General features: G+C 35.7%; 1 protein-coding gene across 1 annotated transcript; it reads left to right on the top strand.

Annotated features, from left to right (window-relative positions):
- The first annotated feature begins 2,383 nt into the window (after positions 1–2,383).
- On the top strand, positions 2,384–22,167 carry LOC102807203 (neuronal acetylcholine receptor subunit beta-3-like). Its single transcript, XM_085506242.1, has 6 exons — positions 2,384–2,472; positions 11,218–11,354; positions 11,857–11,901; positions 16,415–16,527; positions 17,696–18,797; positions 21,231–22,167. Exons 1-6 carry the CDS (start codon positions 2,403–2,405, stop codon positions 21,339–21,341), a joined length of 1,578 nt encoding a protein of 525 aa, XP_085362368.1. The 5' UTR covers positions 2,384–2,402; the 3' UTR covers positions 21,342–22,167.
- Positions 22,168–22,456: the final 289 nt, after the last annotated feature.

Genomic DNA, 22,456 nt, shown 5'->3' with positions numbered 1-22,456 from the left:
GCGTGGCGCGACGACTACCGCATTTTAACAAAGTCATGGCAACAGATTGGGGCGATTCCACCCGAAAATATGGATGTTGTTGTTATGTGCACATTGCTCACAAATTTGAAATTACAGAATCAAATTTACTCAGTACATTGCAAGAAATTAGAAGATATTAATCAGTAATTCGGCACGGCGATCGTTTGATTTTCGACAGTACTCTCCATAACGAATACTTGTATATTCCAAAACGAGTACACAGTATATCGAGAACTATTGTAATTGACAACACACTGTTAGAATTAAAATCACATACTGTAAAATGACTAATTTTCACTGGGTTTAAATTTCACTGATTTACCATTTCAGGCATATTCAGTGGGTTTTAAATTCACAGTTTTATCATTTAGATAATGTGTTCTAAGCACAATTGTACATATTCACTGGGTTTTAATTTAGCGCATTTTTCAGTCAGCGAAAAAAGCCAAATTAAAACCCAGAGAATAATTAACCCCTTTACAGTATTATACATCTGTTGCCGTAACGCCATAAGTTACAGCGTGCCGTAATTTTGCGGTATTTTACGGGGTATTTAGGAAATGCGAATTCCAAATATGGAATGATTACGCGCGTAAGCGTCATTCTGATAATAAAAACAAACATGTTGGCCACCTCACCAGGGTTTGGAATGACCCCAAACAAAGAAGCTCGCTAATTATGTACTAACCTTTTTGGATTTCGGCATTCCCATGATAATAATAATATTATGTATAATAATAAGGTTATTCTGAGGATACCCTGAAATATGCACACTGCGCGTCGGTCGATACTCCAGCTGTACTGTCTCTGTGCATACTTTGAGGTATCCTCGTAATAACGTTATATTACAACATACCTGTAATGTCAATCAAAACTGCGGTATTTTATCAGTTTTTTTTTATCTGACACTTTTTGGTAAAAAAACAAGGTATGTTGTAAACACACAAAAATATATTTTTCTTAGAATAATACACTTAATGCTTTCAAGAACACCGGTGTTTCATCAAAATGCTGCTTGATAAGACATTTAACAACATCGAGTGAAAAAACAAATTACAGTCCTGGAATCGAGCTGGGAAGATTGCAGGTAAACATCACGATATATTAATGAATAGTTGTCACGGCATTAATAATATTTTTCTTTAAAATAAAGTCCAGAGATTTGGCACGCTCATTTTTATCAAAACATAAACATCCCTTTATGCAATGTTTATTATTGTTTAAAGAAATACAAGCACTTTTTCACAGTGTGATAATAAACACTTTAATTTCAAAACGCGTTTCAAATAGAAAAAAAAAACTTGTCAAAATGTGTGTCTATTGTAAGTTAAAAGTGCTGTGCTAACAAGACACATATCTTTAAACTATGTTCCCAGATAATATTCCGCGAAACGTCATCATAAACACTTTTCAAAATATATGTGAAAGTATTTTTTTTAAATGTTGGTTGTGATAAAGATGTAGATTATAAACAAGCTCTTAAACACTGCAAATGCGCGCTATGCACTATGTCACGTGTCGTTAGACATGATCGCCGTACTGCCTTCTTGCACATTTTGCGGTATTCTCGTGATAACCACATTTTATCTACCATTTGCAATATAGCAATAAGAAACGAAATAGTAATATAGAAATACACAGAAAAGCACGTATATATGCTTAAAATGTTTTTGCACAGACAAACATTTATTGATATAGTGTTACACAATGGAGGATAACTAATTTTGACATTATTTAGAAATACTGCTTTGCCTTTACAAAGATTGTCAACTAATAATGAGCTACCCTTAGCACGAGAGCACATGTTAGAATTCATAGTGCTTCATAAAATGTCGTATTATAAAATAAAGGGCAGTCTCAGTAGTATGCATAGTGCGTTCAATATGAAAGGTTAGAACTCTCATCGAACAGGGATTGACAGTCAATTTCGAGAGCGACAGTGTGATAGGAAACGGGAATGATTACTAAAGATGGTCACGTGACAAGCACTAACATTGACATTTGAAGTGTCCTTAAATTATGGAACAATAACGTCGTAGATCAGCTGGGAGTGTACGATATAATTGCATTTATTTGCCATTGATAGGCAATATGTTTCAGTGAAACAGCTTGTTGGAGGGGTACCCAGCGTAAAGCACGACATCGTCACGGGTTAAAGTTGACGGTCTGTGATCATAGCCACCATCATATGTATACACGGCAAGATGACTCCTCGACTGGTACAGATCTGTTTATATCGAGAGTGAACCCGATTCTTAGCGGATATATTCTGCTCAGCGGGCAGACCATGAACACATTTAAAAACAGAACACGTGGACGAGCTTGTATTGACATCGTCACTTCTTGTACTATTGCAGTGTGTCAGCAACAAAGATTGATCAATGGCGGGTTACATGAAGCGAGCAGTCGTTCCACTCATCATCCTGGCTATTAGCATAGCGCTCGCATCAGGTGTGTATAGTTCACATTTTACGTGATTAATTCTTTGTTTTACTGTAGTCGTCATCACTTGTGTAAAATAAATCAACGATTACTGTGTAGTAGATCGTTGACAGGTCATCCGTGCTGTGTGTATAACAGTGGATTATCTAGCCCATTTTCCACCTGATCGATTTGGTTCGATTTTACAGTGAGGCTTTCAACTAAATAATCCACGAATTGAGGTTCAAATTCAGAAATAGTGTAACGTGAATTTATGTATTCGGAAAATGGCTGCCTAACTCAACGATGAAAACCAAATGTACGACAGCCTTGACAATGTTAGTTGAAACATAAATATTAGACAAAAATATTTTATTCAATTATTAATTTCAATGTGATTTTTTTAAGCCACGAATTCCAAAGTGATGTCTACCCATTGCAGTACAATATATTACCGAGTAGTCAGTTTTAATCTCTAACTTATTATGAATTGGAATGTCATGTTAAAATTAGATGCAAGGCGGTCGCTTCTACACAAATTAGAACAACGCACCACACGCGTGAATATGTCCTATAATTTCATAATTAAAATTAGTGCTGCGTGAATACGGATTAATTGGCTATCCCTTTTCAAAGACATTCAGTGATTGATTATTCGAGCTCGCCCAGCAAGTTGACTAAATTGGCTCAGCAATTACCGCCAATAATTCCTATTTTCACGACAAACAATACGTTAATATGCCTTGTTCTTGAACAGAAGTATCTCGTCGTTGGGCAGTGTTGACAATAAACTGTCAATGAAATAACATTCCCTGTCTTTTTTGCTTTTTCTGTTTTTTACATTTATTAATGATACTACTATACTGGTAACATTCGTGTGGCTGCGAGTACGACATTTACAAAATGGCCGACCAAAACATGAGTGACACAGTCAACATAAAATACGTTGCCTAGGATATAACCGAGATAACGTACATGGAGTTTAACTTTCGAATAAGTAACTCCAATCAAAATCATTTTCATTATTTTGTTATTTATTTTAGTGATGAGAGCATACAAGGATGGGTCCATCTTGTGGGGTTAGATGTGTACGCCATCGGTGAATTGATAACGCTTAAGTATAATCTGCATGTGTAACCTGACAATAGTTACGTAATCAGATCGCACGGACCCCTACTGATTAATAAATAAAGTTAACCATTATTGGGTTTCTATATTTACTAATTATTTCGTGTGAGATAACCCACGCTGTTCGTCTAGATGTCTGGGTTAATTAAATAACTTAATAACCTACATGTGTGACTGGGACTATTGCATATATTTTGATTAAGTTACCAAGGTAACGGGAATTGTCTGATCCAGAAATTCGCGATTAGTATCAGTGATTCTACCCAGGACACGTTATATGCTGTATAAGAGGATACGAGCCAGTCCTAAAATACTGCAATTAAGGCATCCTATGTGGATATAATTGTTCGTCTAATTACATGTATACATGCCGTGCATCTACCATAATCGCCTACTCTACCTTTAATAACACGTACAATGAAAGCTCTAGACGATTGACTACTATCGGATCAGACGTATCTGTCTGACCATGTCAGACTGTATCTTCTCATGTACGATTCTGACTAAAGTGTGCGTCATGTAAAATTGGTGTAAATTGTTAACAGACTACAGAAGAGCGAGTTATAATTAGTATTATACGCTACCATGGTTACGGCATGAATCAATAGATAGCCATATTGTTGTTTTTTCTGGGTCGGCTTCATCTAGTTGTGCCACGTGATCTCCCTCTCTGCGAATTGTTCTTCTATGAATATGTGGTACTGTTATGAACTATGTGTGATGTTGATAGGAAATATGTGACTATATTACATATATTATCACATCATGTGAACACATGTAGTGGATAATGCGATACGTGTAGTTATGGAATCCATAACCTCGGTAAAATGGGTGTTGCTATGGCTACGCGTGACACCACACTAAATAACCACATCGCGTGTATAAGTACGTAATGCGTTAATTTAACAGTGACGTTTTTGTCTTCGACTTACAGAAACTTTTTACCTCGTTAATTGACGGGATCGCAATTCATCGCAATGTACGACAATTAGGCCAAGTATTAATTTATCACGTGGTACAGTTTAATATTGATTTGAAGTATTTGAATATTTTGAGTATACATCGTCGATTTGTTAACAGTAACAATTAACATTTGTTCACTGCCTAACGGTGCGTTAATGATAAGTATGCTATTTAGAATATGTTATCAAGTAAATCTGAATCGGTGAATGAATGAATGAATGAATGAATGAATGAATGAATGAATGAATGAATGAATCAATCAATCAATCAATCAATCAAATATTTATAATGAGTAGTTAGCGCCACCAGAATAACTGTATAATTACCTCTAAATTTGTTTTGCAAATGTTCAAGACGACGATCACTATATTAATAAAAATATTCAACAAATAATCTTCAAATCTTTTGCTATTATTGGACGCACGTCAGCTGTATCTCTGAATTGCACCGTAATGACGTAATTAAATAAGTATAAAGTAATCGGTCGGTGACCTATACTATGAGTTTGTAACGTTTGGAATATTTAATAGGCAGTTAATATTATTGTTGAAACAATTTTATATATAAAAGTATTATGATACTATTAGCTTCTGGGAATACCATTCATAGGAGCTGTCCTTATAAGTTGGGTAGTTGACCCATGCTCTGATATTGCCCCCTAGTTTCTTACTTTGACCAAGGAACATTTGACCATTTATAGATTGTGCTTTGCATCACGTATTCTTGTTATACTGCTTAGTGACATACTATAAATAATGTTATTATTGGTGTTACAGAAGGAGAGTTGAATATTGTTTATTAAAACTTAATAATCCCCAGAACGATTGTCTATTATTATAAAGAATTGTCATATTAATTGGCAGCTGAGTTTTGATAACTATCAGGTTTGTTTGAATTATCTAATTGGTTTAGATTAGAATCACTTCCCCTAATAATCTCCTTGGAGTGAAATTTAGTTGTTTTTTTATTAAAAAAAGAAAATAAAGTTTTTTTTTGCTGTTGTACACATTTAATTTTTTGCCTTAATTTGAAAATAGTTCGATTTTCATCCTGAAAAGCCTGGTTAATATTTGGTGTCCTTTCTGTATTGTATAATGTGTGTAATCCTAAAGACATTTCGCAATAGGCGCCTTCCGTGGTCAGTGATATTTACAAAATGTTATATACCGGCTTTGCAATTCTCACCATCAATTAACAAATCCAAAATCACCCTCGATAATTTTGTTTACTTTGCATGTGTACTATGTTTGCATTTGAAGTTTTGATGTGTACGTATTTTAATACATACATGTTCATTCACAAAATGCAATTTTAATAAGGGAATTGTGATTATATAACCTGGGCCAAAGGAAGCATTATTTTCCCTTGCCATAATAATGTATTTTCCCTATCCGCTGTGTTTTGCTATGCCGTGTTCTACATCATAAGTATAGGATTATTTGGAAACATAAATTGTAATGTGAATTTCGTTCATTGATGTTGTATGATGACGCTATCTTCGGAGCCTATCTGTGATTCAAAGTCCCATCTAGTATATTTTCCGAACCGTTTACTTACTTACTTACTGTCAGTGTCTGACTGGTATAAACGTCAGAATATTAAAAAGACAGACAACAAAATATAAGCTATCCGTGCCAAGAAAACCGCAGAAGCACAACAAACTGCCAGCCATCGCCGTCCACAGCAGCGATATGATTAATAGAAATTAATCGAAATCAACACTCAATATCAATCGAATCGAATAAACATTCTTCGTAAGTGATGTAACTGGTGTTTCCATCGTTTCCCATTCTGGTGTGGGGAAAAGTCAATGGTAAATAAATTTGGCGACAAAGGAGGAAAAACATTGTTATGCTAATATTTTATGAGCAGTAGTTGAAAAAAATCGAGTTCGTTCTAATTACCTCGGCGATAGATTCGGAAATTGCGACCAAATCGTTATCGGCAAGACTCCCCCCCCCCAAAAAAAAACACAATTTACGGCATATGAAGCACACAAAACTGTCTGAAATCGGTTGTTTGCCCTTGGTGGAGAACTCGAGTAAATCTCTTTTGAGTGTATTATGATAAGCGAGAGATGAAAACTGTGATTACTGTAGAGACATTGAACGTACATTTGCGCAAAGTCACCTCATTTGCTTTCCCCTTAGGTCTATGTGGTGCAAGTTAGAGTGCACATACCGAAGCGTCTATCACTCAACAAATAATTTAGCCTAGGCATTTTCCGTGTCAAAATCACATCCGTTTTACGCAATCCGGGAAGTCTGAGACACTAAACTACACGACGACGAAGTAACCAAAAACAATCAATACGAAAATATTATTTCAAAGTAAATAATCGTGGCATTGGTATTTTAATACCATGGCATTTTAATTTACATTACTATAATTGTATACATGAATAATATGCACAACGAAAATTTGAAAAAAATTCGGATCAGTATTGCTCATGTTATAGATAAAATTATTTTCCCAATTTCTGAAAACAGATTCTATGATGTCATACTCTACCCATAATCCTTTGCTTGAGAATCAAGATGGCTGACTACATAATACTGATGGAAAGTTGAATATCTAGAGGATGAATAGTGATATAAAAAAACTGTAATTTGCACTCTACATTTGTGGAGCTTTTTCTTGAGGGTTCATTATGTTGTTTCCTTTAAGTTTAACTGGACCAGAAGTGAAAATAGTTACTACTCCAAATATATAAACATATTTTATTATAATGGCATTACTTATACAGTTATCGGCCTCGCCTGGGAACTTAAGTTGCTGTTATTAGTCGGCACCAAAGACTGTGGCCAACTTGTGGGCTATATTGTTTGATATTGACCGATGGCAATAATTGTTTTATTAATCTGGAAATGAACAATGCGGTAGTAAGCGAGATAAAAATGTGAACCAAAACGCAAGCGTTCTTTCAAACTTTATCCCCAGTGTGGAAAAGCATTCAAAAGTGCCACCCGTCGTTTATCGTTTACAACAATCTAAGTGTCTCGGATGCTATGACGTCAGAGACCAAGTAAGACACATGACGTCAGCAGCAAGAAATACGCCGAGAGAGGCCAATAACAATATTTATCAAACTATCATGTATTTTTTTCTGGCAACAGCATTGAATAATAATAATAATAATAATAATAATAATAATACATATATATATATATATATATTGATGTACTTATATCAATATCAACCTTCGAACAGCAACACGGGTTATGGCGAGATTCAATTCATTGTATAAAATATAACGCACGTTGGGATTTGTACAATACAATTTAATTACATTTGTAACGTTAAACTATATTTCGTCTTCAGTATACGAGACATATGCAGCTCGGATTATGTCATATATGGAATGTTTGTAGCCATACTCTAACATTCGAAAAGTCGTCAAATACGCAAATACAATTTTACTGTGTGACCTTAGCTGTTAGCTGTTCATACAATTAGACTGATTAATGGCAACAAATTTAAACAATTTCACAGTTCAAGCTACCGCTTCACATTTGTATAACATTTATAAACTTTTATAGTTGTATCTGATACCAATGTAATGCTTTCAAATTGTTCCACTCAATTAATTAACAGAACATTAAAATCAGTCCCGATAAATAAAATAGTATTTCAAATGTCGGTTTATGGTGTCAACGCAGTATACATTGTACTTTTATTAGGCGCAAATATTACGTGATTGCTAAGACAGGACGGTGACCGTACTAACAAACGCGTACATTGTGACATTCTTGTAACCAATTTATTATTAGAAGACGTAGATGTTCAAACAGATGCGCACATAAAATGTATTATTTTTTTTAATGGGAGAGTCGAAGATGATCTAGTTACTGTGCGCAATAATCGCACTTTGTCGTTTGCATAGTGTATTACATTAGTTTAGCACTTGCAAACTTTCGTCAACCGGTTGTGTGAATAATTTGTTTATACCTGGTCATTTTTTGTTTACCATCGGGTCACGACATTATACATTATACGCATTGTTTTTGCTTCTGTTTTAAAATGTTCGAATATCACGTGTCGCACAGTTTAAAATCTTAGCAAATTCAAACTCGTTCGTGGCAAAACACGTCCAAACGGTTTTTCCAGCGACGGATAACTTCCATCGGTTACAGTATGCATAATCAAATAAACGTGTTAGCCAATTAAAATCTCGCAATTAGTACAACGTGTCTAATATATGCGTAACATAAAAATCGATCGATAGGCGCAGCCTGGGATACAAAGATATTGTTCAAATGCCATGTACGCTGCATGTTTTGATTTTAATAAAAAATGATTACTCAGTTAATAATAGCATGACCTTTTCTTGTAAGTGGTGCCTATGTGAAGGATAGACATGTACGTGATTCTAGTGTGTGACATTGTTTGTTGGGTCTACGTAACTGTCGCTGAGGCCTTGCAAAGGAATTACTATGGTGCGGGTAATATTCTCGAGCGCTGCCAACCAGATGAGACTTTTAATTTCTTTCAGTAAACACGAAATTAACACGTGTATCACATGTATATACATGCATCGCATGTTTTGCTTGATAGTACGTACCAGTAATTCGACTCATACACGCCCTCTGCGTTGAATACTAATCATATCAGATATCAATATTTATACAGTTACTAGTATTATAATCGCTATGCCATTGTGTCGTCACAGGAAGCGCTGTCTCGGCACAGATATGTGTCATATGACGCCTTACTAGCCGGTTTTGGCAAAAATGCGCTTTGTCGCTTTTTTACAATAGTGTTTATTCACGAAGCTTGATAATGCTTTTCACAATTTAAGTTGCTTTTGACTCACATATTTTAGTGAAATGTTGTTTGCTGGGTGGAATACAGTGACCCCTCGCTAAGTCGCGCCTCGGTAAGTCGCGATTCGGCTAAGTCGCGGGTACTTGGATGGCTCCTAAAATTTCTATTGTGTTTTGACAGCAGTTTTGAAGTATAAAGACTAATGTTTCGTGGTATAGTTTTTTTAACTAACCGTTAAAGAGACAACTTAACACCTACTGCCCGTCAATTGCTGAGATTCAATGGGTGACGTGGCCTTACTCAACGTGTCAACAGGGGTGTCGAGTAGTGACCGTACGTGCTTTTCGGCCGGTCCCATTTTGGTATACCTCTATAAAACTCGCTACAATGAGTTGAATTCATTATCTGATATATATTTCTTAACTGAGCAGCATGTCAAAGCGAAAGCTATCCAGTCTGTTCGTATGCCATAAACTCACAGCGATCGACCGTGTCAAGAAGAGGTGAAACCAAGTTAAGGGTTGCACGTGATCTAGCAGTGGGTGAGCCCACTATTTGTGGGTGGGTAAAAAGGAAGAGTACATTTGTTTTCAAAGTTGACCAAGAGGCGGGACTGAACAGAAAAACGTGCGAAATTGTCCGACAATGTTGACATCGATAAAGCTGTTTACGTTTCTTCAGGAACGGTCTGTCGGAACTCCACTCTCAGGTCCCATCACCCAATGCAAAGCACGCAACTCAGATACGACGACTTTGAATTTGAGGCCAGTTCAGGGTGGTTTTTGCGATGGCAAAGAAGACACGCTAAACACGCAGTCTCAATCCAAGGCAAAGCTCGATCTGCGAACATGGACGTTGTCAGAACTTTTCCCAAAAAACTGAAAGAAATTATCTATGAAGGTGGTTATTTTGACGAACCAGTTTATAATTGCGATGAAACTGGTTTATTTTGGAAGCTGTTACCGTCGAAGTCGCAAGCAACAGCAAACGACCAACATGCTATGGGACACAAACAAAATAAACAACGCATCACTGCAATGTTTACAGCAAACATAGTCATGATTTTATTCGAATACTGTCTGACACATATGTATTAATGTTATATACAGCAAAAACTAACAAATAATAATGATGATCAAATTTGAGTTTAAAGTTTGAAATTTCCCGCACTACTTCAGGCTTTAACTAACTTGGAATAGAACGTACTTGAGCGCGATAAAATCACGCGTAGAACGCCTTCCGAACAAGGAATTATCAGTGTAAACTGAATGCTGAGTGCACAATGTTTGGATCAGCTCATTTCTAAGATGTCTCTACGTTTTATTTATCATTATTTAGTAAAGATTTATTATATCAGTGAAAACGTGCCGAACGTCCAATGAATTCGAAATGGCACTCCTTGCGCGATATGCGTTAGATCGGCGTAGAAGACGCCGACCTGCAGCGTCAATGATCACTAAGCCTCTTGCACGATGCATTTTGCCAAATTTATGCTAATAATATATTTCATTTACTGCAGGTTCATTATCTATTCATTACAATGTTGTCATATAATGTAGTACACGGCAGTTCTCTGTAGTTTAATATTAAATGTTATCTTCTATTTGTGTGTATAGGCACTATGTCTTTATAATTTCAGGATATTAAGGTATCTATGGATAAGGATAGTTCTTTGGGCAAAAGTGTAATTACACCTCACAGAAAAATTGTAATCAGCTTACTCTGAAATGATGCTACAATGGCTTCATGTTTTGTTTTCACGGTAATTTCTTGCATTCCAGTAACATCTGAAAGGAATTTGTATGTTCAGTGAATTAGCTCCCCTGAGAAGAAACGTGTACATATTTGGTTAAACCTGGTCACGGGTGATCAATTCCTTCGTGAAATTCACATCACGGTTACATGCAATTATTTTCGCAGGTGGACACAAGTCTGCTGAAGACGAACTAATGCAGTTTTTGTTCACAAATTATTCTAAAGCCACGAGGCCAATCGGCAAAACAAACGACTCAGTACCAGTTCAGTTATATATGACATTGAACCAACTAATCGATGTGGTAAGTGTTAAATATATATGATTTAAAATGTTTTGTACATTGTAAGAATAAGGGATACGTTGTCTGAGTACGAGGTTGTAATAATGAATGAATGATTGATTGGCAGGTTACGATTGATATGCCTTTGAATTATTACCCGATCCACGACGTGATTTATATTATATCAATCATAAAGTTTCACAAAGGCTTTTGTAGGTGGAGACGTACAATTGGGAAAATCCATTCATCAAAGCCACATGCAATCATTTCCTGTCACATTAATTAACACTCCGCTATTATCATTTGACCGTTTGTAGCAGAGACAGGTGAACGTCCTTTTAAACAATTGGGTGTCGTTGCTATCAATTTATATTTAATTTCGTGCATCTGACAGCAAGTGTCATTCTGACTATTACTACTCAATTGTTCAACCCATGGCATAGCTGCCACTACATCATTATGTGTGTCAACATACCCTCTAAATGAGGTCATTTGTTACACGATTGTACTTTCTATTTCTTAGGATGAAAAAAATCAAATTATTACGACAAGAATTTGGTTGTATCAGGTGAGTGACACGCTTTATTATACGTAATTGTAACCTAATTAAGTTTGTACAATAAAACACTTGCAATGTCTCCGTCAAATTGAGAAACTAAAGAATTTTATAATAATAATAGCATGATAAATATTTTTAGGCCTATAAGGAAAGGTCAATTTGCTACATTCAGTAAACAAAGAAAATAAAGGTAAAATAAATTATTGAATAATTCGATGAGTTTTCTTGTCTGCAAAGTATAATAGATTAAGCTGACTTCTCGTTAAATTATTCACAACTAACGCCACTGAGGGAATTATTGACCTTTGTAACATTGGGGAAATATATTACGGGTTGGCTTTGTCGAGAATCCTGACTACTTCTACATGGTGTTGATGTTTTATACTTTGGTTTGTAACCGCACGTACATATGTCAAATAAATCCATATTACGTTGTATCAGTGAAACAGAAATTACAAATTCATAAAACGCATTCATGAAAATGGTAATAAATATATAGGATACAGCGCAACCATAATACGATAATGAGTTAGCAGTATAGACATTGGTTTCTCAGTTTATTTTGAAAACTACATCGAAACGTTGGCAATATTATACAACGCCTTTAATGTGTACATTAGCTAGCGTGCATATTCAATCATACGTGAATCGATATCACCTGTGATTTAAAGTGACCCGTCTCAGTATTGTTAGATAAAAGTAATTATACTAACGGAGGATAATACTAAAATACATAAAACAACACAATACATGCAATGAGACACGTTCCCGTCAGCAATGTATGTACTTTTAAATACACAATATTCAAATCTAGTCACTCTCGGGTGAAATCATGTCTCAGTCCTAATCGCAATTGCAAGTGAATATTCTGTATAACTATGTCGTAAACAACATAAGAAAGTTATCGACAATATTGTGACCTCGTTGTATTGATTTCTGAGGAAGTCAAATAATTTTATATCTCCCTCTATGCACGTTAAGTTGTATTATTATAGCACTGCAGATGTACAGTTGAATTACTTTATCAATCGATATCAATGTACAAATATTGCCGAGGTTGTCAGCTTCTTTTAGGTCACATCGTTCTGAGTTGTTGTACGCAGTTAGACTGACGTTCTTTGTTGACGTTTTCAAGGAATGACGCTGATATTATCATCCTTTGTATAGTATGAATACATTGTGATACGGCAATGTGTATGGAAATGCTTTAAGATTTAAGATTTCTACCGTTTGGAAACATATACGTGATGACGTGATTCTTAGCAGCCAGTTGAGTGGTATATACTAACATTAACAGTGTAAATGTGATGTATATTTTTCAAATCGCCATTGGCTTTTCTCTTTGCATGCGTCACCCTGACCGTGATTGTCATTTAGGGCACATGATGTCACTACCGTTGCCAAAGAGCTACTTATAAAGCTTTATTGAACTATCCACTTTGTAAACGCTGGTCCCTCTCTCGTCAATATATTTCTTTTTTTGAATTTGTTATTCACAATCTAGACGTCATTTTCAAGTAATCATTTCGGGTTGTAAAATATAGTATATATTGAACTCGTAAAATCAGTGACAGCCCTGGTGAGCGCAAATAATAAAAAAACGACTGCATTAAATAGCCTCAAATGAAAGTCATTTCAATAATCACCTAAAAAGTAATGGCTTAACTGAAATTACTTTTATCGAGTAATGTTAATGACATGAATGACGGTTTCGGCTATGTTTGTGTATTCTGTGTTGAAAGTTCAAAAATGTATGTGTGAGGACAGCACAATCATCATTGTACATTTCACTGAAATATATTATAAACTAGACACATTTACGTTTTATTGATAAGAAATGTGTCACGTATTAACAGCTACAAATCGTCAGCCATAATATTTGAATAACCCAGGTCCTTTGAACGCAATACCCACAAACACCATCCGTGAATCCATTCCAACGGTTGTATTTAATATCTTACCACCACTCCCGCCGCCTAACTGACCTAACTCCATGTTCTAGAGAGACACACCCTGACTGAGATATGACTCAACACTTTAAGTATTTGTTTGCGGATAAAATTAATTCATAACATTTCCATTAGCGTCAATTACATGAAAGTCCGTGTATTTTAGACGATGTTGTCACAGATTGTTTTGCAATCATTCCATCTGATGATTAACGAGTTAAAAGTCTGTTGCTATTACGTTATCAGTCACATGCGTAATCTGGCCTTGCTGTTTTGTGATTTAATTACAGATGCTTTTTTTCGCATTTCAAATCCCAATATACACAATTTAAGTCATTGTGATTAATTTTACAAAACACATCATTCATTTTGTAACACAATGGAATCATTATAAAACTGAGGCTGGAAAGCTCCTCCATTTCCGATCTGGTCTGAAACGAGGCCATAATACCAGAAACTGTCATTAATTGCGTATGTGTATGATTAAATACCATCATACCATCATTATTCTTAGTTGTAAAAATAATCTTTAGCAACCAATCCAGTGTGTATTTTTTGAAAAGCGTGGCATTAATTTATTGCATTATTTTGTTTTGAAGGTATAATCTGTGCAGGTAATTCAGATTGTATGAACTATATGATGATACCTAAAACACGATATTTGTACATAATTATAGTTGAAATAAATTAAAATTGAAAAGCTGTAACGGGATAATTAAACTATCAATTGCTTTACTTTGAAAGTGATTAATTTGGATGTTGTTTGTTTTATGGCTGAATGTCATCGCAATCAGGCGACGAGTCTTAGATATAGCAATATGATTTGTGTGTGATTGGTTCAACGAGTGCTGACATTGAGTGTTGCCGTATTACCATATATAAGTTTTATCTGAATCAGGCAGTGACGCAGGAATATTTGATTATCACGTGTGTTATCGCGTAGTATATAGATAGCTAGTTATCTGCACGTGCGATGTGGGAGACATGACCTTCATTATGTATGACACATTGGTTTGATAACACCAGTGGACGTTTATGCACTAGTTCAAGTACACTGTGCTACATCATGGTTGGTATTGTCAATGTCACTGCTGTGTGCACGCAGCCGATATCCATCAAGATAGTACAGATAACGAAATAACAGCTCTGAAGTTATGTTCACAGAAGAGGATATTTAAATGTTTTGTAATGAAAATGGGCATAACACAATCAACTCCATAAATCTCTTTATTTAACTATTTGTATTTGTATTTATTTCACCATATTATATTGTCAAACAAAAGATTACATATAGAAGAAGCACATATGTTATTTTTATTTGTTTGTGGGGACCGATGAGGTAGTTTAACTGAACTAGTTTTCGAAGTTCAAGGGTCCAGTTAAAAATACAAACTAGATGAAAAACTAACATAAAAAGAACAACTAAAAGTACTGGATAATTAAATACCGTATGAGCAATTAGCAACTGAAATTGGCAAAATAACAGACAATAAAAAGAAAAGGCCATATTAAGCAGATATTACGACGTAAATACAAACATTATATAATACACACATACAAAATTATGGATACATTTATTCGTATTTGAAACTGGCAACTTAAAAAAATTAAAGAGTGAAAAGAAAATTAGGCAGTTTTAAGCAAATAATTTTAAGATAAAATTCTAATTTTGAGTGTAACTTCATGTTTTAAGTTTAATAAGACAGCTCGTTCCACATAAGCACTATGAATTAAGGTAAAGATTTCTGGATAATTCTCGAACTGACAGCCAGTACAACAAATTATCATTGAATTTTGACCAAGCTTGTACGTATCGGCTAACTCATGGAAATAATAATCTAGGTATGTGCATAGCGTCAATGTTTAAGGTCGAATGTGAACATGCTAGTTTGAATTTTATAAATTTCTAAAAGTCTAGAATGCACAGTTTCTGGAAAAAGAGAACACATTTTGTCCCAGGCTTTGCGGTAATGCGATTTATAGCTCAATGATATCCCGGCTACTCCAGTCATCCAAATCTTCTAACATCCTTATATTCTCATCCAGCTATTATGTTAATGTGTTATTGAACCCAACACTGGAACCTTACTCTCAGTGTTAGGAGTTTGCGATACGCGAGTACACTGTGCTGAAATATAACGATGAAGCCAATTAATGTGAAACTAGTAATGAGGAAGTTCACAGTGAGCTCAGTAAAGTAGACGTCCCTTGCCATCACGCTGGTACTTTCAACAATACTTGCACTTTTCTTCACTGCACTATTAAATTTTAAGATTATTGCTGGCATTGTAAGCGCATTCATAAACTAGGTCGTAAATAAAACGCATTTAACAAGACAGAGTACATTCTACACTGCTGCCAATATGAATTAACAGTTATATTACGGTGAATCCAGATTAATTTAACACTGTTGGTTCATTCTCCGTAAGCGAGTCGTTCACGACAGAAGAAAAAAGATAATGCCAATAGATGAGATAGGTGGATCTGCGAGTAATCCCTCGTACATGTTTAATATCAAATCCCTTGATGTGCTGTTTGCTTTATTTTCTCTTTCATATCATTGATTGAGGTAGCAATGGATCGACAGTCGGTTGACATGGGAATCAAATTCCTCTTATCAGAACCTTCCATCTCTTGTTATCTCCATGGATACGGTGTGGTGCCCGGATACGGCGCTTCTAAACAGGTGAAATTAATTATACACATATTTGTTATTACACTCACGTGGATTAGACCAATTTATAAGGTTGACTATGTATTAAATTATCAGCCATATTGTGTAACAGACTGAAGGATAGAACAGGATGTAGTCTCATCGCACAGGACTCATTTCTAATCGTACATGAGGGTAGCCTGCCCTCACGTAAAAAAACATGAAAAAGCTGTAATTTATAGAAATTATCTTTACGTATGTTTACGCTGCACAGTATAAGGACTGCACTATAAAAACATATCTGCAGGTTGGTAAAGTCTGTCCGCGTGAGAACTGCACTATACAGATTCCTGGATTTGTACATTAAGTTTCCCGCGTGAAAAACTACTGCACAGAACAGGTCCCTGATAATGTGTAACTACCCTCATATAAAAACTACACCATATCCTTACGTTTGTGTAGCTTGTCTAATATAAGAACTGCATTATATGGAACATGAATTCAGGTTTGTATAGCCTCTCCACCTAAGAACTGCACTACATATAACAAGTGAAAGCGGGAGTGACACGAAGGGCAGAATATATTGCATAGAAAGCCCCTGTGGAGAAGTGAATGGATTTTATTATTCATTTATCTGTATTTCGTATATTCTGTAATTACTAATTGACATACGGCCTATTTAGTGCGTGTATCTAGTCGTTTTTAACCATTCACGTTCTGTAAATCCGCTCAATAATAGACGGGAGGGTGATGACATAGACACATGGCAGTGTGTGTTCAATTCTATACTTGTTTCGTAGAACGTACAGTGGATTTCACAATATATTTTACAGTTGCAGAACAGTGAATCGAACGCAAAGCCTTATAAAATGCAAATGTAATGTAACACAAAATCGTGAACTTAATGTGATTTGGCTTCTCATATCAGTATCTTAACAAGAAATTATTATTATGACTTGGAGTAACTAGGAAAAAGCAGTTTGGTATATTACACGTATATTAATTATAGCATTTGCTTTTGTTTTATAGACAAATCACATTTTTGTAAGGCATATTTGTACGGGCAATACGAAACTCTTTAATGTTTCTGGGGCATTTTGTATAGAGTTTACAGTGAAATTGATTTATACCCCGAAAGTTCAGTTCGATACATATGTTTTCATTAAAAAAAACTAATTCTGTTTTTCGTTCTTGTTATCAGTGCCGATGATCAGTTTGACGGCTTCCCACGTATCGTCATTAGAGGCCTTACTGCTAATCTGTTCAAGGAGGGCACAGTAATTCAGGTAGTTCCCGCCATTTTAAGAACACCCTGCAATATGGATATAACATATTTCCCGCTCGACAAACAGACTTGCGAGATTGAATTCGGCCTCTGGATGTACGCTGATCGACAAGTTCAGTTGATGTTGTCGAACGAGGAAGTACCGCGAGAAAACTTCATCACCAATTCCGAGTGGGAGATATCAGCTGCTAAAGGACGCACTATGGTAAAAGTTTTCACCGCCACGCCAGATTCTTACACCAGTATTATCTTTGACTTGACTATTCGTCGGAAACCGCTGTATTACACGGTTAATTTGATCTTGCCATGCGTGTTGGTAGCTGTTCTCACGGTGGTCGTGTTCGCCCTGCCGTCCGATTCCTCGGACAAAGTAAACCTTAGTATTTCATTACTGCTGACTCTCTACGTCTTCAGTATCTTAGTAACGGAGCTACTGCCCCCAACGTCCAACATGATCCCATACCTCACAGCCTACTTGATATTCAATATGATGCTGATTGGCATATCCGTCGCCATGACAACAGGTGTTTCAATCTTGTGCCAGCAATCCAGTGGGAAGAAACCCGTCCCTGGGTGGGTAAGGAAGGTTTTTTTCCGCGTTCTTGCTAAAATCCTTTTTGTAGAAACAAAACTAGTTCGACCGACAGGAATCCCAAACTCAAGCTCTATTTACAGAAAAGCGAACCGAACTGCTTTCAGAGAGAGGAGAATAATAGCGCACATCGACGACCACGAAACGCCGGAAGACGAGGCGAATCTTCTGGAAAACAACTCGTCAACAGCCAAGTTGCTCAACTTGGTAAAAGACAGACGTCCATATAAAGTGGTTAACTTTAATAATACAGGAAAAACAAAAAGAAATATTTCAGAACTGTCATTGCGCATGCGTGAACTGACTGATTATCACAAACAAGTTCGCACGACAACAGAGAGGCAAATTGAAGTCAACACGACTAAAATAGTGAAATATATGGAAGTTTTACTCAGGAGGACACTACCAAAAGAGAAGACAATACAGGTAAATATATTAAAACAAGTCAATTTATCCCGCAGAAGATGTTAGGTCGCTAGTTTTATGGTGTTTTTTAATTCTATTGAAACTTGTTATATACTGGAAACTAAATATTGCCGTAATGTTTGTGTGTTTTTTTCACTAAAAATATTCACCCTATTGTGCAAAGATACACGTTTTTTCAATGACCTACATCTATACCCGTCAAAGTATTTTACGCTACATTTTAAACTTACTCTGGCAAAATACAAAAACATAGCTTGTATTTGTAAGTTAATTTGCATATGTATGAGTAAATGTCGTGAACGAGAATGACCAATCATCGTATGTTTCAGACCATAGACACTGATATGTATACCCTTTCATTAAATACCGCGATGTAGGTAAACATTTCTATGGCTTTCTCGTAGTAACCGACTGGTGCTGCAAACAGGCCAGGATTTTACGTTGTGTGACGGCGCTATATCACACTGTCAAATTAGTGTACGATAATTTTATAACAATAAACACATTCTTCGAAAACTGTCGATTGAATGAACGTTATTAGACTATGATATTGTTCATTGCGAAATTATCAATTTAAAAGCAGATGTTTTAGGGTAAAATAGGACAGCGACACAAACACAAAGATTGAAAGCCTAACAGTGTACTATCGACATATTTATTGTCTTGAGATACCCCTCCCATATCGAGTAGATTAACGATGCCCCCTCTTATATATCTGGTAAGATACCCCTCTCATTTATGATAGGTACTCGTGAGACACCCCGTCTCTAATATCAGGTGCAAACGTGTTGTATCCCGGTATTTAATAGTGACACTGACAAATTGTTACAAACGTTTGCGAAATAGTCTTCCACTTTCTATGCATAGCCGCACAGTGTCCGTCTATATTGAAAAACAGACTCCCCGTGAAGTAGTTTATTCCCAAAATTTATACCTCTGTTATCAAAATGATTGTTTCTATTTCCATTGAGTCACGTACGCTATTGTTTGGTAATAACTCATTTTGATGATAATATTAAAAAGTTTGACGTTTATATGGCAACGTCCCATGTTATAATGACATACACAATGAGAATGTTAATTTCATAGGTTATTTCACCTTGAAATATGTCGAATACATTCATTTATATACCGACCTCACACAATATACAGTTTAGTTGAATATCGTGCAACAAATAACAAATGTCGGTTTTAGATGTCCTAATTAAAACATTCATTTGTATTACGGGGAAATTTCAACCAATCTTTATTGGTATGACACATAACAACTTCCCTGTGTGTGTGTTTTTCAAAGATTCAGTCATTTGGATTTACATCACCGCTAGTGGATTACACGGTTGATACACTGAATTACGTAAAATAAGCACTCGTGAACAAATACACCAACACGGTCTAAATATACAATTGGAATCACTAACACAATCCAGAATTTCTCGATCTTTGTGGCGAAGAAAAATAGGCAAATAATTCACACAAAAACTAAATTTAGATTGGCGTTCCCTCGCCTCCCACCCCTTCCCTTCCAGCCATGCTGACGACCACCAGCCTTGTGTGTCGATAGGTTACAATACGATTTTAAAAATATTCTAACCTTTGCATGATACCAGACAAAATGTGATAGTATATTCAGTTTTAGACCGTGTTGATTATGCGCAGACAAAAAAAAAACGACTGAATTATAATTCACTACCCGTGGTGCAGCTGGTGCTTATTTCACTGTTGAAGCCGTTTTATTTCTTTTTTCTTGGCCGGGCAGGTTTAATAAACTTTCTTCCCTAATAATCTGACATTACAATGAGTTGCCAATTCCCGGACGAACTTACACAGCGATACGATATACTTCAGATGCAATCACTGAAGTCAGTGACGAAGAAATACATAACACTTCTCATATACAGTCGATATCAAAACAAGTGCACTCATATGTCTTTCACTTTACCATGTCGAGCAAAATTAATATTGTTTCTAACCTGTTTTCTTGCATCTATTATTGTTTTATTCGCAATTCGATTGTTATCATAGTTTACTAATATCTAACGATAATTTACCACATATCAGAAAATTTATATAAGAGTGTGCGACGCGTTGATATTCGCTGTATACCAATAGATGACACTTGTTTTTATTGACTGTGTCTAGGAATTTTCACTATCAACATTTGTGGTTAAGTAATTTTCTTGAAAACTGGCAAAACAAAATAGTTCAATAGCATTTCTGGAAAGTTAAAAATACAATATATTTATTTCAAGTGTGACACATTTGTAAATCAAAGAGGCACATATTTTGTAATTTGTCCGTGGTGTCGTATTCTCTTGTAGCCATGATACCGTGCGCATCAATTTCTGGCAAAATTTTGATACAAATGAGACCCATTATAGTCGAGCTCCATTCGTGCATGTGATTAACAATTTGCCTTCTCTGTTTTATGTACAGATTCAAACAGAATGGAGGATACTGGCAACAATAATAGACCGGTTACTTCTAGTTACCTTCACATTGTGTACATTTCTCGGCGGCGTCAGCATCCTCTCACGAATAACCTGAACTCAGTGACTTATAGAGCGCCACCACGCGGCGCTAATCGTTAAGACGAAAGAAATTGTGCTTTTGGCGATAGTGGTCATATTTTGAAAATATACCACAAAGAGTTGATGGGAGAGAAAATTAAAAACTTGAAGAGAAACGGGATCTTTCCAACTAATCAACAAGAGTGTATTTTTAGGGCTGCAATGCAGGAGATTAAGGTTTACGCAGTTTTGTTAATATAATGTAACAATAAGCTCACCGCCCAATGTGTTTGAACCATATTTTCTACTTCAGTCGAAAAACTCTTCTATATTTACGTGACAATGACAAATTAAGTTCAAAAGTATTCGTTAACTAAGAATATCATATTGTCATGGATACAGTCCCGGTTGCAGTATTTTGGAATTGCAATGATATTCACGCTTATTATTGACAGCTATACCCCAATGCACAAAGTCGTCATATATAGACTTCATGATATATAACTCGCTGCTGGTGGACTCGAACATAGGTCGCATAAACCGTATCTAACAATGTTAAACAATCTTTTTGCAAGGAATGTTATGTTTGTATTTCAACTGTTTTATTAAATATGTTATCAAAACAAAAATCATTCTTTCATGCACAGCTCAATATCCTTCCAACCCTCACATATGTGATGGCATGGCTCAACTTGGCCATTGTAACAAGATTATAATCTTCGTTCAGTTTGGACTAAATGAACTTTGACCTGAATATATTATGGCTGATTAGCATGTTGTTGCGTTATGGCGGTTCTTATGGACCAACACGACTGAGTTGAGTCTGCTGTAATCTGTACACAGTAAACCAGAATTCCTATGAGTATTGCGTTTGTATTTATTTCAAGCAATTTAGGGTAAAGCTTGAAACAGACATCTTTTCAAACCAACACATTTACGTATCAGCCTTCATGTACTTAAAAGTGTGACGATGACAACCAAGTATACGGTGCTTGTATTCACATATTTGTAAGATATAGACTGAAGTCAGGTAAGACAGGTACACTGGAGTTAGCGAAAGCGCGTATATATAGTAGCTTTTTCATTATTTATAATGGCAAATATATGTAACAAAATCAAAGCTCGTGTAGTGACAAAACCTCTTCTAATTTA

The sequence above is a fragment of the Saccoglossus kowalevskii genome, chromosome 12 (genome assembly GCF_978046115.1).
Source record: "Saccoglossus kowalevskii chromosome 12, keSacKowa6.1, whole genome shotgun sequence".
NCBI classification, from domain to species: domain Eukaryota; kingdom Metazoa; phylum Hemichordata; class Enteropneusta; family Harrimaniidae; genus Saccoglossus; species Saccoglossus kowalevskii.
The sequence above is the reverse complement of the archived record's forward strand: the minus strand, read 5'-3'. Positions and strand labels throughout refer to the sequence as shown.

Excerpts from the sequence above, each read along its gene's own strand:
- LOC102807203 (XM_085506242.1), top strand. The coding sequence starts at position 2,403 with ATGGCGGGTTACATGAAGCGAGCAGTCGTTCCACTCATCATCCTGGCT. Across the intron at positions 11,902-16,414 it reads CAAGAATTTGGTTGTATCAG|CAATGGATCGACAGTCGGTT; the intron begins GTGAGTGACACG and ends TGATTGAGGTAG. Across the intron at positions 16,528-17,695 it reads GATACGGCGCTTCTAAACAG|TGCCGATGATCAGTTTGACG; the intron begins GTGAAATTAATT and ends TCTTGTTATCAG.